General features: G+C 35.4%; 2 protein-coding genes and 1 pseudogene across 4 annotated transcripts; 2 read left to right on the top strand and 1 right to left on the bottom strand.

Annotated features, from left to right (window-relative positions):
* Positions 1-1,158: 1,158 nt before the first annotated feature.
* LOC140967305 (cysteine-tryptophan domain-containing zinc finger protein 3-like) lies at positions 1,159-8,262 on the bottom strand (annotated as a pseudogene).
* Positions 8,263-12,175: 3,913 nt separating this feature from the next.
* On the top strand, positions 12,176-15,264 carry LOC140967235 (BTB/POZ domain-containing protein At1g03010-like). Of its 3 annotated transcripts, XM_073427646.1 has the most exons (5): positions 12,489-12,578; positions 12,753-12,871; positions 13,190-13,256; positions 13,360-14,547; positions 14,652-15,264. In XM_073427646.1, exons 3-5 carry the CDS (start codon positions 13,236-13,238, stop codon positions 15,186-15,188), a joined length of 1,746 nt encoding a protein of 581 aa, XP_073283747.1. In that variant the 5' UTR covers positions 12,489-12,578; positions 12,753-12,871; positions 13,190-13,235; the 3' UTR covers positions 15,189-15,264. The 3 variants fall into 3 exon arrangements, with proteins under 3 accessions (XP_073283745.1, XP_073283747.1, XP_073283746.1); XM_073427644.1 differs by lacking the exon at positions 12,753-12,871 and having other exon boundaries at positions 12,176-12,578; XM_073427645.1 differs by lacking the exons at positions 12,489-12,578; positions 12,753-12,871 and adding an exon at positions 12,885-13,104.
* A 5,130-nt stretch (positions 15,265-20,394) lies between these two features.
* LOC140967322 (glutaredoxin-C11-like) lies at positions 20,395-21,092 on the top strand. The gene has a single exon (XM_073427782.1). The coding sequence runs from the start codon at positions 20,538-20,540 to the stop codon at positions 20,844-20,846; it is 309 nt and encodes a 102-aa protein (XP_073283883.1). The 5' UTR covers positions 20,395-20,537; the 3' UTR covers positions 20,847-21,092.
* The last annotated feature ends 1,272 nt before the right edge of the window (positions 21,093-22,364 follow it).

The following is a 22,364-nucleotide window of genomic DNA, read 5'->3' as shown; positions in this document are numbered from 1 at the left end:
ATATATATTACAATACTTGAGAGTGTTAGAATGACTATTTTTGGTACAAGCTTTCATCAATTTTGGCTCGTCACATTTGATGTGTAAATAGACCATACCCAAACCTTTTCCCACTTCAACCTCGCATTTGATATGTAAATTTCATTTCGATATCTACTAATAATGATTACGCTATCATTTTAGAGGTAATTATTATAACTAAATTAGATGATCAAAAAATATGAAAATATATACGTGTGTCACGTGTAAGCAAGACATAATATTTAGAACCAAGTCGTAAATCGTCGTTACTGGTTCCCATTTTGGAACTCTTAATAATAATAATGTGACATTGTCGGCGGCTATCGTTCAGTTTTTGTAGATTACACAAATTCAAGAAATTAGATGTTTGTAGGTCCTACTAAACTTCTTGAGAAAGAAAATTATTACTACATCTTCGAAGGGAAGTATATGTATATACACAGACAATTACATTAGGATGGAGCAAATCTTTTTGCCCTAATAAACCAGAGACGGGGCTGGAATAATTTGGTCATATCTTATTATTGGGATGCTTCCCACTTGCCGATTTACCTGCACAAATAGTCATCTCATTAGCACCAAAAGGCTATGGGAGAGGAAAGATAAAACAGGAAAAACTCGACAGCAGACATGGTACACAACAAGAATCCATAATGTAAGCAATTTTTATACTGTGCGACTTGAAAATATGAACATTATAACTAAATACCTGCCAAATGCAGAGCATGGCCGCATGGGCGTCAATATTCGCGAAAAAAGAGACTGACAGCAAGACTAAAAGCTTCAGGCAGCCCTTATTGCTTAAAAAATCAACGCAATATCAAATTTACACGTACATCCGCTGGAGGAATCATCGTTCATAATCCTTTCACCATTTTATTTCTTAAACTTAACCATACACGTTTCCATAATTTATTCTATACGTCCAGATGAATACAAGGCAAAATCTGTGAACAACTAGGGTGGAACCATTATGAGCAGACCTGCAGAACATTTAATCGCAAAAGTATAAGAGCCAAAAGAAAAGCGAGCAAAATCTATTAGCACAAGAACATAATATTGAAAATATTAACCTGTCATATAGTCCACTTTTCTGGAATAAATCTGCTGAATCTAGTGCGGTCAGCAGGATCAACATTTCTTATCATGCACCTGCAAAGGGTTGACAGAAGCCTCGACCATAAGTCCTCTTAAGATTGAATTTGTAGACAGGTGAGGGGACAGAATCACCAACCCCTGGTAATGAACATTGGAGCCTAAACGTGGCGACTTTTACCAGCTCAAGATTATCTTTCTATTGTTCTCGCATCACCCAATATGAACTCATTTAAGGCATTATCAATATCATTAACCTGACTTGATAAAAAATGGAGGCCTTTCATCCTGTTTATCAAAAGATAAATGACACTACTACGAGCATGATCTTTTAGTGGAGCCTTGATTCAACATGGAATTCGAAAAGCGAGAGGCCTCTCCAATTTTCTTCCTCATATACCAGAAGAAAACTATGAAAGGGAAAGATTCAAGATGGGTGCTTTAGAAACATAATAGGCAGTTCAACGATGATTGATCGCTTCCATTGAAACTCGAACAAGACGCAATAAACCCTCTACATCTTGGAAGTTGAAATCGAGTGCTGTTTTGAGAGAACAGATGTCTGATTCGCCAAGGTTTGATATAGCAGCTGTGAAAGCGTTTCTTGATTTACTTGAGGCTTCCATTGCAAAGTTAACATCTTGTGCCTAAAGGAATACAAACACAATAACTTACACAAACTATAATCTAAAAAACAAGTAACCGATTGAATGATGACATAGTGCGATAGGCTAATTTGCAAGTACACGTTGAAGATGTAACTGCACTTACAAAATTTAGAAGCCGGATGAAACCAGAACGATTTCGAGAAGTGATAGTATTGCTTCCAGAAACTTGGGGAGAACCTACAACTTTGGCTAGCACATTGCCCTTGTCTGTAGTTGCTTGGTTCAAGTTGTCAACGTCAGAGGTGGAGGAGAAAGGAGATTCACCTGAATGGTAATTATGAAACAGACAAAAACTGAAATTAGGAAGGTAAAAGTTCTTGTTTATATCAGCTAACAACAGTTAACTTTATATCTGCTCAGTGAAACATGCTTATGTCACATCCATTCATTAAGAAAAGAATTCGAGGAACAAGAGAGTAATGATAATCGTCATTATCTGGATTTGGCTTTGGATAAGAGGAGAAAGTATTACTGTTTACTGTGAAAGAAATAACAAAAATGACTGAGGCAGTGTCAAAAGTATTACGAGTTGAATTGAAATGACCTCCACTAATGGTGAGTTTTTTCAATTAAAATGGATTAATACCTGGAGCAACCATTTGCAGAGCAGTTTGCAACTCATTCCTGTCCCTATTTGCACTGGAATGTGAATAATAAATTACTCGCATATAGCAACCTCCATGCATTTATAAGCCAATGCAGTAGCAGCCATGTCTTTTGACTTTTCAAATTCATGGGCACAAAACCTACCAATAATTATTTAGTTAATACCAAGAAGAAATGCTATGGATGAACCACAATTTCCCTACAAGAAACCAGCCATTATCGGAAGTATGAAAAGTACATGCTTTAGATCAGGTTACTATCTTAAAGACCAGAATTTATTAACGCTTTTTAAATAATCGTGCATTAGGACACCATAAAGGTCTAACCACTGCAGTAAAAACTCACTCGCAGAGCTTCGCAGTGCTACTGTCTATATGCCTTGAGTGCATCATCTCATTATGCTTAGAGCCTTCACTGCTTCCAGTTTCCAACAGAGACGCTCCATGGAGAAATTTGAGGGCGGCTTGGAAGTAAAGTCCATTGCTTTCAGTTGATCCAGAATTCTGTAAAAACAAACCCGTGTTTTGAAGAGCTAGAAACAACTCAATATCTATGTCCGTATCCATATGACATGAACAAACCTTGAAGCGGTCCGCCAAGTGTTTGAGGTCCTTGGCCTCTTTTAAAGCATTGTTAGCACCATGATTGGAGGACTCCCTTCGAACAGGACTCGAGGCTTCAACATCCTGGGCCTTGTGGGAATTTGGAGTGGGATGTCTTAAATTAATAGGTCGATCATTTTGCTTTTCAGTTTTTTTACACTGATTTTTTACACCATTTTCTTTCTGAGATCCAGTGACAGGTTGGAGACTAGCAACTGTTTCAGTCTCAACTCTCCCTAAGGGTGGAAGAGACTGTGATATCCCATTTCCATTTGCTTCAGGCAGGTTACTTCTCTTGAGTAGTTTCTCCTCCAGATTACGTTTTTTATCTTGGCTTTCGATGACATATTGGCCATCGTGACCTCCAAACTTTGACTGATCCAATACTTTACTGCTCTCGCTTAATGTTCCTCCACCAGTATCGTTCTTGCAAACAAACTTGTCCATCTCAGCGGGAGTACCAGACCTATGGTCAGACTTGTTTTTTCTACTCTTGGTCTTTTCCTTGATTTTGTCTTTATCCATATCAGATACAGAAGTATGACTTTTGTCTTTCGAATGTGAAGACACCTTTTCTGACTTCTTCATGTTCGATACGCTATTATCAATAGTGCAACTAACATCTTTTTTCATCATCTCTTCTCGAACATTTCCTCCATCTTCACCACCTGAAATCCTTTTTGGACTCACTGCGGTGGAAGAGTAAGGATCCTTAAAATCATCTTTTTCAAAGAGCTTCTCTCTCATTGAAGGGACCTTATCAGCATTATGAGGTCTCAAAGGAGATGATGAAATTGATTCGACAGGAGAACCTTTAACTTCCTGGGCATTGCTTTTGTTTTTATGTGAGCCAGATACCTTGGAAGAGCTTGAATTGGCGGCAACAGATGGATGTACTAAACCCCTATCATTTTTCAAACAATCTTCTACCTGAGTATTGCTCAAACACTGATTTTTAATCTGCTTATCTATAGTCCTGCCCTTCTCGTCGGTTTCTGCTCTGGATTTGCTTCCACTCGAGCCATTTCCTCCAGACTTGGAAGCTCTAGCTTTTTTTCTTTCCAGCTGGTCACTCTCCCATCCATCAACAAAATCATCAGAATTTTGATGGCAACTTTGAGAACCATGGTCATCCTTACCTTTCCTTTTTCGAACAGAGTCCTTATTATCAAATTTTCTCGAGTGTATCGAACCATTATCTCTCGAGTGTATCGAACCATTATCTGGAACTATTATTTCTTGGTTCAAACCTGTATCCTTCTTCATGTTTCCCCTTGAATCCTTGTGCCTCAATGATTTATTTGACAAACCATTGGCCAATATAGTGCCTGCATTTAAGGACCCGCCATTTTCAGAACACCACTTTCCATTATTAAAATGTGCTTCCGCCTTCATTCTTTTAGATGCCCTAGAATCATCTGCGTCAAACTCTAGCTTATTTATCTTCAGATTTGTACCTGTGTGTGTATATGTGTGAAAAATAGATTTAAAAAAAAGCTTAAAAATACCAGATAAAAACCCATGAAGCTAAATAATGGAGCTAATATAAAATTTGATAGTTAATTTAGGAAATTGGCGTATCACAGTACCTCTTTTAGAATAATTGACAAGTGATTCTTTTATATTACTCAGAAATCCACAGCTATCTAGAGGAGAATGATTTTCTATGTTTGACGTACCATTTTTGGAAGATGATGGGAGATTCTTCCGTGAGTTCGCAGAGTGAGTGGAACCATCGATATCAAACAAACTTGATGAATGATCTGCCCTATGTTTTTTCTTCTGCCCCGTTGTTTCATTGAGGTCAGCGATATTTTGGAGCTCTCCAACAGGACACCCAGCATCAACCAATGGTACGCTGACGGTAGCAGAAATAGAATTGTGAAGTTGGTTGTGCTGCCTCTCAGAATAAGGGGCCCGAATTGAATCAGCAGCAGGTTGGTACAGGGCTCTTAAAGCACTGGTAGTTTCCTCCTCAGGTATGCTACAACGGTTCATTCCAGGCCTACAGAGTGGCAGAACAATAAGATGTTTTTTATTGAAGAAATAATACAAACAGAAATCGAGGTTGATGAGGTATCACCACATTTAGGCAAACAAGGAATCATACAAAACTTGACCATCAAAGGCATTAGGCTTTGATAGTTGATTTGTCATTAGACAGATAAATTTGGATATAAAATATAAAAAATTTCACATATATATATATATCACATATATATGATAGATGATGATCAAGGTAACAACATAAACTGTAACAATGACAAAACTTACAGCCACGTAAGCATCCTACAAAGCCATTTCTCAGGAAGACTTTTAGGATTTGTACCCAGGGGAAGGAGTCTCCATTTTTTACACTTATCACAAAAGACCCAGTCTTCCTTAACAATAGGAGCCACTCCTGTTTGAGTTTCAGATGTTGGAGGTGGTGCCACAAGAGAAGGCAATCTATGATAATTTTCTGTTGGATTAGGCCTTTCAGCACTTTTATCATTAGATTTCTCTTTTGATGTGTTGATATATTCACTCGAATTTCTTTTCTTCAAAAGTTGAGGATCCTTCGGCCTTCCAGAGGGCATGTCCCTTGAAGTCAATTCATCATCTTCTTCTTCAAATCCAAAGTCTCCAAAAAATTCCTTAAGATGCATCTCCCGATATTTTTCAGGTTCCTTTTGAAGATCTCGTGAATCATTTTTGGATACAAGAGACTTAGCATGAGAGTTCTTTCCACTTTTAGAAATCAAAGAAGAATCAACCATTCGCCGATCTTTTTGTATGTGCGCTCCCACAAATTTCTTCGGAAGATCAGAAGGTTCAACACTAGGCTCATTTCTTCCCTTGGAGACATTTGAATCAGATTGATCCGAAGCATTAGAATTTTCTTCTTTGAGAACATTCTTCTGAGAGCTAAAATTTTCTTTTTTATTTTCTGAATTCTTGCCTGATGAACCCAGTCTTTCACCCAATTTCTCGATCTTGCCACTTTCTGGGGAAGATTCACTGTCCAAATTTTTCTTAATAATATCTCTACCAGCTTCACCCTTCAATCCAGATTTTGAATCATTTAAAGGATCAAGTGTCACAGTCGTACACATATCTTTTGCAGCATCAGCAATGTTATATTGTGAATTTGATATAAGTGGAAGTTTAAAAGCTTTAGAAACCATTTCATCACAGTGTAATGAGTCATTCTGATCACTCCTACCAGAAAGAGATCCATTTACTAGCATCCCAGAAGTTTCTATGTGAGTCTTGTCCATGAATTCAGATTCATTATCACCACCAATCTTTCTTCTTTCGATCAAAAAAATCAGATCTTCTGATAGAGGGGATAAAAGGTGAACCGCGGAGAAGGATGTCATTATCTGATCCATCAGAGCAGAAATGTGAAGTTTAAGAAAGCTAAAGGCCATATTAATCCCAAAAAATGAGACAATGATTTACAGATACCTGAAGAATACTGGTAGGAGATTTCTCGGGCACATCCAAACGGTTAGCACTCAGCTTTTGAACAGTTGCTTCCTGACTGTCATCCAATGAAGAGGATGGAGAGACCATCAGACCCAGTCCACTGTAGATTTCAGTATTCTTTTCTGTCGACAAATTATCAGAGCCAACTTTGATCCGAACCTTCAGAGTTCTCTGGGCAGAAGGATTGACAGATTTCTTGATGACTCCATATTTAGAACCTGATTCATCAACATGTCTGGATGGTAAGCCCTTCAACGAATTTTCAATTGATACGGTCTTTCCTGAAGCATCAGGTAATCTTGCTGTTGGCGAAGAGCTTGATGAAGCTAATGAGTTTTGTCTCTGATCCTAAATCAGAGAACAAATCAAATAGCTCAAGTGAACCTGGATATCATGTTGAACAGAAACTCTAGTTCTATTTTGGAGTGGAAGATAGCAAACAGAAAAGTATGTAGATTAAGATCTACAAGTATCTACCTCTGTCCATAGCTTTCTTGGGGATACGGGAGTATCATAACTACTAACTTTCGGTGGAATCTTTGTGCGGGACCAAGATGGAGACCGCTGATAAGTAGGTAAAAATGAACCATATCCTCCAAATTTCGCCCCTGTTTAAGAATTTGAATTTCTGATCAGTAAACATCATATTCTGAACCCACATTCACCTTGCACTAACTTTATACGATCAGCCACATTCTTTCCCGAACTTACCCAAATTCTCAGCTGAAACACCACCCTCAAAATCTTTCTGGAAATGGCCCAAAACGCTTTCAAGTTTATCTCCCTTCAAAAGAGCGCAAGTTAAGAAATATTAGAGCTACATTCTACTTCTACTATAACCATCTGTTATAATCCCACAAACAAATTTATTGTATCCATCTTCGCTAAAAAGATAGACACCCCCATGCACCAACTCCCATGTTAGTCTCTTAACGAGAATAGCTGAGCATGCATCAAATCAAGATAAAGAACACTGACCACCATCTTTAACTATTTAAACCAGCAATAAATCCAGCTTTAAAAATGTGATCAAAACCAAAATAACTACACACCAGGTAGAAAAATTACCAATATAGCACGTATCAGCAATCAGAGAGCAACAGAGATGACTCACAACTAAAAACAAGGTACAATTCAGCCTTACTACGTAACTGCAATTAACATAACATTACAGAAAGAATAATTACAGCACAGCACAAAATAAAGATGCAAAGAGAAGGAAATTTAATGTGCTTTACAATGTAAGAGAGAGTAATATCTGGGTCAATGGTGGAATCTTCATCCTGACCATGATAAGAAAGAGCTTCACCTTCTTCAACCTCAGTCTCTTCCATCTCAAACCCCTAACGCTAACCCCTTCCTCCCATCTCTGCTTCCGACACAAATATCAAAAGAAGTATTAAATATTAAATATCCCCAAAAAAGAAATTTTTTTTCCTCTCCTTTTACTTTTCTCCGAAACTTTCAACGACCCATTTCACAAAATCGAAGAGCCGGAAAAACCCACCAAGTGATCTTCCTAATCAGATTTACACTCCGATATATCTTCACCTATCAGGACAAGCTTCCAATAATTTACAGACGCGTATATCAAAAGATTGCAACACTCAGGAAAAAAAAGGTACAACACTGAGAATCGTCTCAAAATTCGAGAGCTTTATTTAGTTTAGGATCGTGGAAATGGATCGTGTCACGCGATCTCTGAAGCTAAATCCGATTAGCAGAAGAAGTAAAGGGAGAAATAAATTATGGAGAGAGAGAGAGAGAGAGACGAGAGAGATGAAAGACTCCGGTTATGGTGCCCAGCAGCCTCGAATTTTCTTTTATTTAATATTTTTATTTATTTATTTGATAAACCTTTTTCCCCCTAAATAGGAATGTAAATTTCACATTATATTTACTCAAAAAAATTCACAACATAATAATAATAATAATATTTTTGAAAAAAAATAGGAATATTCTGAATTGCGGCAGCTATTTGAATAAATATTCGGAAATAAATGTTTTCCCCTTTTGAGAGAGGGGGAAATTTGCAAAATAGATTAATGAAGATTTCTATCTTCTTCGGTTATGATTAGTTTTTTTAAAAAAATTAATGTCAACTATTATTTTATTTTAAGTATTGACTTAAGTGCGAAAAAACAACATCTATTTATCTTTTTTATATATTAAATAAGATATAGCTACGATAATTAATCCCGATAACTAAATTGTATCAAATTTTCCGCACTCATTTTCAATATCTTTTTTTCTACAATAAAGTCATGCATGTTCTGTTATTCAATTATTTTTTATATGATAATATTATANTGTTTTGGTCCTTGTCAATGTGGCTTCATCTATTATTAGTTGTGAAAACATTGGAGTTGAGTTGGTCTCTAACTTTGACGTTTATTTAGAGGCCTTTGACTTTCCAAGTCAAAATATAATTTCCCAGCTAAATTTAAAGACCACGAGTGAGAGACCAACATGCCCATATTTTTGACATAAAGTATTTTTTTGGAGATTGTTTTACAAATCAATTTTATGAGATAAAATATTTTATTTATGTCACTCATAAAAATATTATTTTTTATGTCAAAATTATTATTTTTATTGATCAATCTAGCATATAAAGATATACAAAATTATATCACAAAAAACCTATTCATTTTCTAAATAGTAAACTTTCGGTATCGTTTCAAACATATGAATTTTTTTACATGAAGTCGATTATAGCCCATAAGCTATCGACAAATAAACAAATATTCACATGCACTGAACTTCAAATGCTAGTTTGACTACTTTTGGTACATAAATCATATTTCAAATAATTTCATGCTCTTAGTTATTTGAATAAAATCTTATGCAGGTACAAAAATATTTATAATAATTTATTTAGAAACTATAATCGATTATATGTATTTTTTTAACTAGATTGTAAATTTTATATAAATATAAGTGGGTAATCAAACGAAGCCAACCCATTTGGTAAAATTTTCAGTTGGCAAGAATATGCGTCAAATTGTACCTTTGGAAGCTTGCATATGCCCATTAACGGAATCATTGATCATCCCATTACGAATAGCACATAATATTTGACCATATAAATATCAGTTTGATCATTAAAATCTCAAAACAAATTACTCCTCAAACATGGTTCAAACATATGAATGACAATGAGTCGAGTTCGAATAAGATTCTATGTCTCCGTCCTCATCTTCATCTCAATCTCGTCGGGTATTCAACTTTCGTCTTCATCTTTATATCAGTCGGAGAACTTAGTATTCATATCATACCCTGATATCTATTACTACTTACGATTATATTTTTTAAAATTTTAATTCTTTCGATAAAACTATGCTTATTAATCAAAATTTTAAGCGAATAATGAGAAAAATATTCAAAATAACAAACTAAACATCATATAAGATATAAAAAAATTTAATAAATAATTTATTTCAACACTACTATCATACAAAATAATATTAGCTCTATATTAATAATTTTATGTGTTTCATCCAACTACCATAATTCGACAAAATCAAATTAGAATTAATATGTTTATATAAATAAATACATAAATATGTGTGTGTGTGTATATTTTTATAATTGAGTATACATGTCGGGTATAAATAGAATGTTAATACATCTGCCTCCATCTCCATACCCTAAAATCCTCTTACTCTATTATTCATTTATTTAATCGAGTAAAACATTTTCTCCATACCTTCCTTCATTCGAGTTAGATATCGAATTCCTCCATAAGTTCGGAGAATATTGTCATCCCTGGTTGAAGATATCAGACATGTAATAAACTAAGTCAACAAGATCGATCAAAAACCGAAAACGGAGACCCCCATGAATCATAGTAGGAAATGGTACACCAACCGGTCGAGAACCAACTTTCCATTAGAACAACTTAAAGTTATGCACGACACACTTATCGGTGGGGGATGATTAATGAAAAAACACCAAGTTTATAATCAATAATCCAAATTATATTTGAAGTCGATTTTTTGACAAAATTATTTAAATCAAAATTCCCCCGTCCGTACTCAATTACACTGGACTGGGCCCAAGATTTGTTGGCTTTTTGTGTGCGTGTCGGTGTAAAATAAAGCCCAATATTTATTTTGGGCAGTTGGTAACTTTAAATTGGGCTTTGAAAAGCCCGTAAACCATACCAAACATATATAGTAAGCAAGACCAATTTCATCTCTTTCTTTCGCTTTTAAAAAAGAACCATTTTCACATTCCACAAGTTTATAATCGCAATCAATTTTTTTTTTTAAAATCTATACAACTTTCATATATTTAAATAAACTTCCAAAATTAATGTTCAAAGCATAGAGAAAGAGAGAAAAATATAGATTATATTATAATTTTCTATCTTGTACACATTTTACCTCTCATAATTATAGATTATATTATAATTTTCTATCTTCTACACCTCATAATTCTATAATCACTTTTCCGTGACCGTAACCTCCACTCATATATTACTTAAACGTAGTCGAATGTGTTGAAATCGCGATGCATGCAAATGCGAAATGCCACGGTTCATTACCTCGGATTGAAATTTATGAGAAGACGAGGCCAATAACAATATGATCATATCAAAAATGTATATAAAGAGTCATCTAATTTTGAAAATTTCTGGCTATGTTTGTACTAATACTACGCAACATTTATTTATGAAATATTTAAGAGGTGGGTACATATGGTTTCTTGGACATCTTCATTAAGACCACACACTTCGATTGGTGGTGGGGTATGCTTATACAAAATTTGTCTGTCCTATGAATATATTCATATTGGTATTTGTCATTTTCCCTCAATCTTTAATGTTTCAAACTATTAATTTGACAATCTGAGAGAGATTATTATTATTATTATTATTATTTTAAATTTAATTATGCCAAGTTTTAGGAGAAAAATATGTGTGTGTAAAAAATTAACTTTGAGAGAAGATTATGCCATTATTGAGCTCCTCCGTCATATCCATAGTGTGGTAGTAACTTTTTCTATTCGTACTCAAGAAGCCTAGGAAAATAACAATTATGAGACATTATTAACACCTAAGATGCCCTCCAACCATGATTTATCCAATATTAATTGGAGTTGAGCTTCACAAAATATAGTGTGGATGAAATTTTGTTGTCTTATAACTTATTGTATTATTATATTAAAATTATTTCTTCCAAGTTACAACTTATTTAATATTATTATTGTTATTATTATTATTATTATTATTATTATTATTATTATTAAAATGTATGTGAAAAAGTCATAATTTAACATTATTTTATGCGTCTATTGTTATATTTATATTTGTGATAATTAACAAAGACAGTGACTACTAATTAAGGAAGATGAACCACACGACACCATGTTCTTGTTTGAATCCCACGGTTGGTCATATGTTTCCACTAAGTCGTACGTTTTTGTGTAATAAATGAATGTGGGATGGTTCGAGGCACTCTAAATTTGAGCATTTAGGTGCTAATAATGTCTCATAATTGTGATTGTTTTAGGCTTCATGAGCTAGAAATAGGTACTAAAAAGTAATTTAATCCCAACTCGTCTTTAATTTTCAGCCACTTTGATTAATTAATATAATTTTCATACTGATCTCAGTTAGTATGCCATGATTACAACCCCCAAAAGCACCACACTCTTCCGGATTCCTGCGATTTTTTAAATAACACAGCACAGCAAAATAATAGTAATGATAATAGATAACAGCAGAAAAGGTCGCACCTTTCACCGAAAAGTTTCCACCAATGCAAGTATGTTATTGACTTTAGCTTACATTTTTCTACAAAGACAAGAAACAAAAAGTTTAACTTTCGAAAATCTCTAGTCTTGAATGAGTTCTTGAATCCTGTGTGTGTAATTAAAAATTAACGAAGGTGGGTTTGCGCATTTGTTCTTGAAAGATCAATAAAAGTTTGAAGAAAAGAACATTTTCACAGTTGGTTCAGTGGAAAGACAGAAAGAAAAAAGGGGAACTTTTCCGGGATTTTCAGCTTGTCTAGTTAATGGGCATTGCTACGGTTGCCGAAATGAAGCCAAGCATATTGGGAAAGAGATACTTTCGTCCCAGTTCAAGTTCTAAATATGCTAATGAATGGTAAAAAAATATATATATATATATATTCCTTGGATGACTTTTTCGTGTTTTTATTCTCTCCTAAGTTAAAATTCTTGAATTACCAAGAATTGGTGTTGAGTTCTGTATTTTCAATTGTGTTGATTAATTTATAAATGTATGTGCATTGTTAACATGAGAATCGTTACTAATCAGCGGTAAGAAAGCGCATGTTCTCTGTTTAGACCCCTTTGTTCTGGTTTGCTGTCAAATACAATAAATTAGATACAGTTCCTCTGGAGACAAAACACCTCATGTTCAATCTCACAATACAGGTAAAGGGGCAATTAATTTTCATGTTACACTAGTACTTTTATTTCAATACTTGTCACTTCAGAAATTTATTTACATTTAAAGATTAGTTGTGCCATTCGTTGATATCGAAAGACATTAGGACAAAGATCAGTAATTTAGTGCGCAGGTTCCACGGATTCTCTCAGCCCAAGTCCAAGAAACCGATTAATGTTTGTGCTCCAGCTTCAATGGATTCAAATATGTGGATGCATTTGTAGGAAAATATGTTATTTATTTTGCTTTTATGGGTTTTTTTGTCATGAATTAAAGGTGTAAATCTGATCATATTCGTGTTCCAGGCCAATATCTGATGCTTCCAGTGACGTAACCATTGAAGTTGGAACGATGAGTTTTGCGCTTCACAAAGTAAGAACTATGCATGCATTTCATAAGCTTGATTACCTAACAGATTTTTTATATAGCCATTAAAAACAAACCCCGATCAGGCAATGCGTGTATTCTTTGGCAGTTCCCTCTAGTTTCTCGATGTGGAAGAATACAAAAATTATTGGTGGAGGCGAAAGATTCCAAGATATCAAGGCTAAATCTCTCCAGTGTTCCCGGTGGATCACTTGCATTTGAGCTTGCTGCAAAGTTTTGTTATGGCGTGAGTTTTGAGATTACAACATCAAATGTTGCTATGCTTCGATGTGCGGCGCATTTTCTTGAAATGACGGAAGAGTTTTCTGAGATGAATCTTGAAGCCAGGACTGAAGGGTACCTCAGGGATATAGTCCTCTCGAACATACCGAATTCAATATCCGTTCTTCATAGCTGTGAAAGTCTGGTGCCAACATCCGAGGAGATCAATCTTATTAGCAGGATAATCGACTCGATTTCAAATAATGCATGTAAAGAGCAGCTGGCTTCAGGGTTGTCGAAGTTGGAGCATAATTTTCCTTCAAATTCTGATCCAGAGACTACCATAGATTGGTGGGGAAAGTCGCTCACAATACTGAATCTTGATTTCTTTCAAAGAGTTCTGTCTGCTGTCAAAACGAAGGGCTTGAAACAGGATACCATATGTAGAATTCTGATAAAATATGTTCAGAACTCACTCCATGGTCTTGGGGTAAAAGATTCTCAACCGGTTAAAGGGAATGTTTCGAATCTTGATTTTCAGAAGAAACAAAGGGTGGTTATTGAAACGGCTGTAGGCTTACTACCAACTCAATCAAGAAAGAGCACAGTTCCAATGGCGTTTCTTTCAAGTTTATTGAAATCGGCTGCAGTAGTAGAAGCTTCCACATCTTGCAGGACAGATCTTGAAAGAAGGATAGGTCTGCAATTAGACCAAGCGATTCTTGAAGATATTTTGATTCCTGTAAATTCATATGGAAACAATCACAGTCATTCCTATGATATAGATTCGATACTTCGTATTTTCTCCATTTTCTTGAATCGCGACAAGGATGATGCTGATGATGATAAGCAATTTCGGGATGAAAGTGAGATGGTCTTCGGCTTTGACAGCCCTGGATCACCGAATCAGAGCTCAATCATTAAAGTCTCTAAGCTTTTGGACAATTATCTCGCAGAAGTTGCACTAGATTCAAACCTAGCTCCATCAAAATTCATAGCACTCATGGAACTACTTCCGGGCCATGCTCGTATGGTGCATGATGGACTATACCGAGCCTCAGATATGTTTCTCAAGGTGAGCCACTCTTACAACCTAAAAAAGAAGCGACGAGAATCTAGTATAATCATAAATCAAGTTTTACTTTTTATATGATCACCATTTTCTGAATGAACCAACAGGCCCATCCCAACATTAAAGACTCGGAACGGTACCGAATTTGCAAGGCGATAGACAGCCAAAAACTCAGTCAAGAAGCCTGCAGTCATGCGGCTCAAAATGAACGGTTACCAGTGCAAATGGCGGTTCAAGTTCTGTACTTTGAACAAATGAGGTTGAGGAATGCTATGAATGGGGTTGGGGGGCAGAACCATTTCCTCTTTGGCTCGATGACGGGACAACTCCACCACCGTTCAGGGACAGGGAGTGGATGCATATCGCCAAGAGATAACTACGCATCAGTTAGAAGGGAAAACCGGGAGCTGAAGCTTGAAGTTGCCAGAATGAGAATGAGGCTAACTGATCTTGAAAAAGACCACGTATCGATCAAACAAGAGCTCGTGAAACCGCATCCTGCCAACAGGTTATTCAAGTCATTTACGAAGACGTTAAGCAAGATTAATTCATTGTTTCGGGCAACAGAAAAGCCCATAGAGGCCAAGGCAAGTTCCGAAAGTCGGTTTGCTTTTCAGAAAAGAAGGTGCCATTCGATTTCATAACTTTGTTTATATGTAAATATATGAATGTATATGATTGCTATGGTTTGTGTGATTTTCAGGTTCATAATTTTTGGCTTCTCATTGGTTTGATGCTTGAAAAAAATATGTACACATTTATATGTATGTATCACGAGTCGAGTTAGCAATCTAAACTCCTTAAATTTTAAAAATATATCTCATGAGCAGCGGCTTAGGAACCCCGGAGTAGCCATGGTTAGCAATCTTGGTTCCTCGTATATATATATCACGATGAGCCAATATTAGAAACTCTAACTCCTTGTATTAAAAAATATATATCAAGAGGAGTAAAATATCATGTAATTTTTCCTCAAGTAAACTTGTTGATATCATGTAAAAATCTTGTTTTGCTCTCCCCATTTTAGAGTAAAATATATACCTGCGGAGTTGGTTGGTCAAAATGGTCTCACATGGTCGAGTTCGTGCTAAATACAAGGGAACATTCTAATGCAAAATCAAGACTCAAAAATTGATTTGGTGATGTATTTTTAAGAACTCCAAGTACGTACTAGCCAAATTAATACTTGAACCATTTGATGTAATGTAAATGTATTACCATGATGCATGCGAAACATCTCATCAAATGATCTCACATGTAATCAGGTTCGAGACTCAATTACAATAATATATGAACTCATATGTCGAAATCAAAATTTATTGGATGTAATGTAAAGATATGCCTTATGCAAACATGTTCGAGATCTGGTCATAACAAAGTTCTCCTTCATCTTTTTTTAAAAAAAAACTAGAACAATAAAAATCAATTCAAATTACGATATAACATAGAATTGTTACAGCAGTGTCAATTGGTTGTACGTTATGGAAGAGACGAATTCTCTAGGGGAAAAAAAAAAAAAAACTCATATTCTCTGCTACTAAAATGCATGGAATCCATGTAGAAAGTTTAATAAAGTTCCCGAAGCCGAAAAGTGTGGGGACAAGTTCTTATCTTGTAAAGTTATCAAACATCAGCCAACCAATGATCCCGCAACAGAAACCTAAAGAATTAGAATAAAGCATGCACTGTTAATCCTTTATATTCAGAATCCATCCGTAACTTCAAATCACTCAATTTCAGACATCCAAAGTCACTGGTTGACATTGCAAAAGAATATAGTATCAAAGAAGTGTGTGTGTGGCTTTCGGAATATATATTGTGTGAAATTTTGTCTTAAAACATACAGAATTGTGCTCGTTTTATGCCCCCATTTGTAGCAGTAACATGCCTTTGTGTCAGTTGCATAATAAAATAAAAAATTCATACATAAAATTTTAACCATAATTAATTAATATATATATATATGAAAGAATATATCCGAGTTTACCTTCTGCCTTTAGCATACCCGCAAGGGGTATTTTAACGTTTTTGAACGTACCGAAAGTTAGAAAAACCATCTCAAAATTTTGATGTGATAACTTGGCACGTCAACTTGTTTGTAGCACAAAAGGGTCATATCAACAAAATCATAAAGGTTCATTGTTCTATCGAAACAAATATATCTCGAGTATCTTTATGGTTTTCATGCTCTTTTTTTTCGTTTTCAAGGTAAGCTAACATAATCCACAACCGCAAAAATTCCCCTCTATCAATAAAGGATGATAAGGTATCAGAAAGACACAAGACAGGTCTCCAAGGGGAAAGAAACATAACTCCCAAGTTTCAAGCATCATTCTTAATTGGCAAATGATATCGCGAGAAATACTTGAGTCATCCCATAGCTCAAGCCGTGATAAGAACAAGTTCGGGTCCCATCTCCAGGACTGCAAAAACCATAGACGATAATCAAACAGGTCTACGCTTGAATGAGCTCGGGCTCTAAACTTAACCCGTGCAGTATAAAAAAACTTGGAGAGATCAGGGATCATATTCACAACCTAGCATAGCGACCATTGCCCGAGCATTCCGAGACAAATGTCAATCCTGAGCCCATAGGTGTAGGAAGTCAAGTTGTGAAATCACTGGCATATCTTTCAGCACACGCAAGGTTGATGTAGCAGCACCAGAGGCAGTATAAGGTGTCAGTTATGGCAGTGTCAGAAAGTAGGGCATGAGCAGCCATCACACTCTCAAAGAGAGGCCGACAACTGAAAGCAATGTCATCATTACTATAGTATCTATAAATACCCAGGTTTTTAAAATGCTCATTAATTAATGCCAAGGCCATTTGTTATGGCAACTCGCTTTTAACGTGTGAGAAAGAATCTAGGTTTTAGCATGTTAGAGCGGGGAATATGTAAAATGTGAAGAAGGGCTTCCTGGTTTTGTCAACTACTTCGTTTTGTCAACTTATGTTTGTTTTGGCATAATATATAATTCTACTTTTTGTGACTCATGTTGTAATGGTGTTGTTCAAAAGGCATGTTAGTGTCACGTGGTCGATCAAATAACTCTATGAACTCGATCCAATTCGAAACTTGAATTGCTTGAGTAAACTCTGGAAACTCTCCTTCGGAGTCTCACCGAACCAGAAAACAACAATGAAATATCACTCAAAGCATTTGAAAGATAATTAAAAGACATTCAAGAGCACACCGAGCGATTTAGGTGGTTCGGCTATAAGTTATAACAGCCTACATCCACGGGTGGGCAGCTTTCTCTTTTATTCGATCAAAACAAGCCAATTTATAAAGCTTTACAAGAATGAAGTTTCTCTACATAATTCCTTGAAACAATTCCCTTCAATCTCTCTTCACTCCTTTGTTCTCTTGAACAATGTCGACTTGGTTTCCTCACCCTCGGTTTCTGAGTGCACCAGCTTCTTTCATACTTTTCCTGATGCAAGCGGTAGCCCATCCTATTCCAGTTAGCCGCCGAGCAGTTGAGTTTCTTTTCTTCTTCAGTTGTGGCCATCAACCAATCGAAAGGAATCTTCCAACGTCTGTCTCTTTAAGCTTCTTGGAATATTTATTTGGCCAGCTTGTGAGACAGTACCAATTCATCAAATGGGATAGAGAAACTTCTGTTTATATCTTTCTTTTTTGCTCGTGTTTGAATCATATCTTGAATTTTAGTGGCACTAACAATGTGTGAGAAATAATATGAATTGAAGAGACTAAGGAAGAGAGAGACTAATTAAGATACTTTAAATCTCTCATATATTGTTTTTCATGCATTTTGGAACTAATAAACCAGTAGGGATCTACCTAACCCTACCAGCTAGCAATGGCTCCCACAGCCTGAAATAGAGAAACAAACAATGAAGCTGGACCTGTCTCAAACAAAATAATGATAAAGTTAGCATTTAAGGACGTTAATTCGTCTCTGCTCCATTAAAAATCATGAGCGCGGATTAGATTATTATTCTATATAAAAGTGAAAATATGCAAGAATCTTGACAAGGGCCAAAAGATTTGCACCGATTACTCTTTAAACACCTCAAGTTTTGGCATCTGCAGCCTATGCCATGTTTCCGTTGGATGCTGAAATAATTGGATGACAAGTATTGTCGAGAACATAATATATATGTGTGTGTGTGTGTATATTAATCATCCATTCATCCTTTTAAAAGGGAAAGAAAGATTATGTATGTAATATGATGACGACGATGAAGTTATATTATCGTCCAAAACTCAATCCATCACCAGAAAACTTTTTTTTAAGGGAAAATTGCATTATTGGTATTAGATATATATTTCTTTGCGATTTTGGTAATCTATATCATGAAATTTCGGTTTTAGCCCGCTAACCTTTTTTTCTAGCAATTTTAGTCATTTTTTTTGACTGAATGTTTATTAGATATTGATGTATGTAGTGTCACATCAGCATTTTGAATTAAAAAATGATTAAAATTACCAAAAGGTGATAAGATACAAGATTAAGACTAAATTCGATAACATATATGATGAAAATCGCAAAAATACAAACATATAGGACAAAAAATGTAATTTTTTTAACAAACACGAGAACCCAGGCTTGAAGGCGAAAATTAGCATAAAATACATTTTTTTGTTTAAGAATTGTTCAACTCAATAAATATAACCTAATTAATAAATGACAATATAACGAATGTGGAAAAAAACTCATATTTTCTGCTACAAAAATATATGGAATCCATGTAAAAAGTTTAATAAAGTTCCCGAAACCGAAATGTGTAGGGATAAGTTCTTATCTTGTATAGTCATCAAAGATCCAACCAAATCATCCTCTCATACAAGGAATTAAGCTAAACATACACCGTCAATATTGAGGCAATTCCAATAAAAATGAGAAGAAAATGATAAAATCAACATAAAAAAATTCTTAACACAAAATAATTTTACTAATACAAGTTTAAATACCATAGTTACATAGGTTAGAAACACAACTACAAAAACAACATATAATTAATATAGAAAGTTCTAAAAATAAAGATGTTAAACTTAAAAACTCAGTTGGGTAAGTATGCTAAATCGGGAGTAAATCTCTCGATTTTTGTTTTGTATTAGATGATCAGTCGATCATCTTATATAAATACGTCGGGACTGTAGCATAAACTCACCCATTATCTTACATCAGCCAACAAAGGATCTTGCAACAGAAACCTCAAGAATTAGAATAAAGCACTGCTAATTCTTTATATTCAGAATCCTTCTGTAACTTCAAATCAGCCAGTTTCATATATCCAAAACCACCGGTTGACATTCTAAAAGAATATGGTATCAAAAAAGTGTGGCTCTCCTCCAAGTTGGGGAATATATATTGTGTGAAAATTTGTCTAAAAACACAGATTGTGCTCTTTTTATGNAAAGAATATATCCGAGTTTAACTTCTGCCTTTAGCATACCAGCAAGGGGTATTTTTTATCATTGAAAATCTTTCTTTTCGGGTATTTTTACGGTTTTGAAAGTTAAAAATAGAGTCTCAAAATTTTGATGTGATAACGATTGTAATAAACTTTTGATCTATCTTATGACGACTCAATAATCTTTATTGATCAACTTATGAATACGATAATCAAAGAAACTAAATTTTAGTTCAAGCCGCATGGATTCGGAAACAATTTGTAGATGTAACCATCACAAGACATGGCACGTCAACTTGTTTGTAGCACAAAAGGGTCACATCAACAAAGTCATAAAGGGTCATTGTTCTATCCAAACAATTATCTCTCGAGTATCTTTATGATTTTCATCCATTTTTTTTGGTTTTCAAGATAATCCACAGCCGTGAATTCCCCTCTATAAATAAAGGATGATGAGGTATCAGAAAGACACAAGACAGGTCTCCAAGGGGAAAAAAGAAGCATAAGTGCATAACTCCCAAGTTTCAAACATCATTCTTAGCAAATATATAGAAACAAAGTTTCTTACTTATCACTTCAATCGATTGTTTAATACAAGTTTTCTAAATTAATGGAACGAGTAAGAGATTTGGCATCCAAGAAAGCGGTGGTGATCTTCACGAAAAGCTCGTGCTTCATGTGCCACAGCATCAAGGCATTGTTCTACGACTTAGGTGCAAGCCCTGCAGTGCATGAGCTTGATCAAGATACGAAGGGCAGGGAAATGGAGTGGGCTTTGAAAGGGCTCGGCTGTAACCCCACGGTGCCTGCGGTGTTTATTGGCGGGGTTTTCGTGGGCTCATCCAAAGATATAATTTCTCTCCATGTTGAAGGATCTTTAAAGCAAATGCTCATTAATGCCAAGGCCATTTGGTTTTAGCGAACTCGTTTACTTGTTCGACAACTGAGCGAATTGGATGGTTACCAATCTTATAGCAAATGACTGCATAGTATATATCATGTGTAGTGTGGAGGAAAAAAATCTCCTTTTTAACATGTTATAGCGAGGGAGCGTGTAAAATGTCAAAAGGGCTTCCTGGTTTTGTCAACTTTTGTATTGGCATAAGTCTACTTTTGGTGACTTGTGCTGTAATGGGATAGAGAAACTTCTCAGTTAATATCTTTTCTTTTTGCTCGTATTTGAGTCATTTTTTGAATTTGAGTGGCACTAACAATGTGTGAAAATTTAATTTGAATTGAAAGAGACTAAAGAAGAGAGTGACTTTAAAACAGACGTTTTCGATTTATGCCCAAAACCGATATTGTCTTTTCATGTTCAAATAATTGGAGGATTTCATTTATTGTGTTGTCTCCTTCACGAACAAAAATATGAGCAGCTAGCTTGGGAGTGTTACCAATATAGAATAATATAATTGTCCTCCCCTGTTTTAACTTCCATACGATACAACAAGTCTAATTTTCTGGGGTGTTAGGATCATCCCAAAACCAGACAAAGCTGTTGCCCAGCCACAAGTTTTGGTAAAATTGATTTGGGAAATTCGGAATTCAATTCCGATTGCATTTCCTTATTTTGTTTTCCCGTTAATAATTCACTTCCTATTTTTTGGAAATATTTCCCTGTTTTTTTGCTTTTTGTAATTTATCTTATAACCATGACAGATGAAATTTCAATAAAGAAAATGGTCATGAATGATTCTTTCAAAAAAAAACAAAATTTATTTTCCTACTTTTATATATGGATCAACATGTTATCTGCTTTTTGAGTGGATCAACAGGTTATCTTTCTTATTTGTACGCATGTGCTAAGTCATCTTCCGGCTTAGACCAAGCCAAGCCTGAACTGGAAAGGCCCAACCATATCCGGCCGGGAATTTGCCTGTTCCGGCCGACCGTTTGGAGGGGTTGGACTAGCCCAAGGAAAGAGATGGTCTGTTCCATTGGATGATCCATATATGGATTAAAAGGCAAAAATAAAGCATACTTTAGAGCATTACATTTGCTGCAGGACTCGCCATTATTTCTTCTACATAAGAGATGACTACGGATATAAAAGCAGCAGAAGTACGGATGGAGCTAACAAGATCTATCAAGTTTTCGTTGAAAGCCATTGCCTTAAGTATAAAACGTGCCAGTACGATTAAGGAAGGATGCATATCATTAATGAATATATTTAAAACGAATTCATGACAATCTAAACCAGGTTTCGTACATATTAATATAAGAAGAAACATAGGGAAAATGGGTAGATTTCTTTCTTTGCAAATACTTCTGTTAATGCTTCGTTTTCTTCTCATTCTGTGGCGGTGAAATCCAACGGGATCAGCATCAAGATCATTCACAGGGACTCTTCCGAGTCCCCATTTTACCACCTAAACATGACCCCGAGTGCTAGAATACTGCGCAATGTTCGGTCAGCAAAAGCTTACGCTAGCCATTT

The sequence above is a fragment of the Primulina huaijiensis genome, unplaced genomic scaffold (genome assembly GCF_012295235.1).
Source record: "Primulina huaijiensis isolate GDHJ02 unplaced genomic scaffold, ASM1229523v2 scaffold24871, whole genome shotgun sequence".
Taxonomy (NCBI): Eukaryota; Viridiplantae; Streptophyta; class Magnoliopsida; order Lamiales; family Gesneriaceae; genus Primulina; species Primulina huaijiensis.
This window is presented reverse-complemented; position numbering and strand designations above follow the sequence as displayed.

What these genes read in the sequence shown, in the direction of transcription:
- LOC140967322 (XM_073427782.1), top strand. Translation starts at nt 20,538, where the DNA reads ATGGAACGAGTAAGAGATTTGGCATCCAAGAAAGCGGTGGTGATCTTC.
- LOC140967235 (XM_073427644.1), top strand. Translation starts at nt 12,487, where the DNA reads ATGGGCATTGCTACGGTTGCCGAAATGAAGCCAAGCATATTGGGAAAG. An exon ending in TCTAAATATGCTAATGAATG is followed by an intron (nt 12,579 to 13,189) that starts GTAAAAAAATAT and finishes TTCGTGTTCCAG; the next exon opens with GCCAATATCTGATGCTTCCA. An exon ending in CCTCAGATATGTTTCTCAAG is followed by an intron (nt 14,548 to 14,651) that starts GTGAGCCACTCT and finishes ATGAACCAACAG; the next exon opens with GCCCATCCCAACATTAAAGA.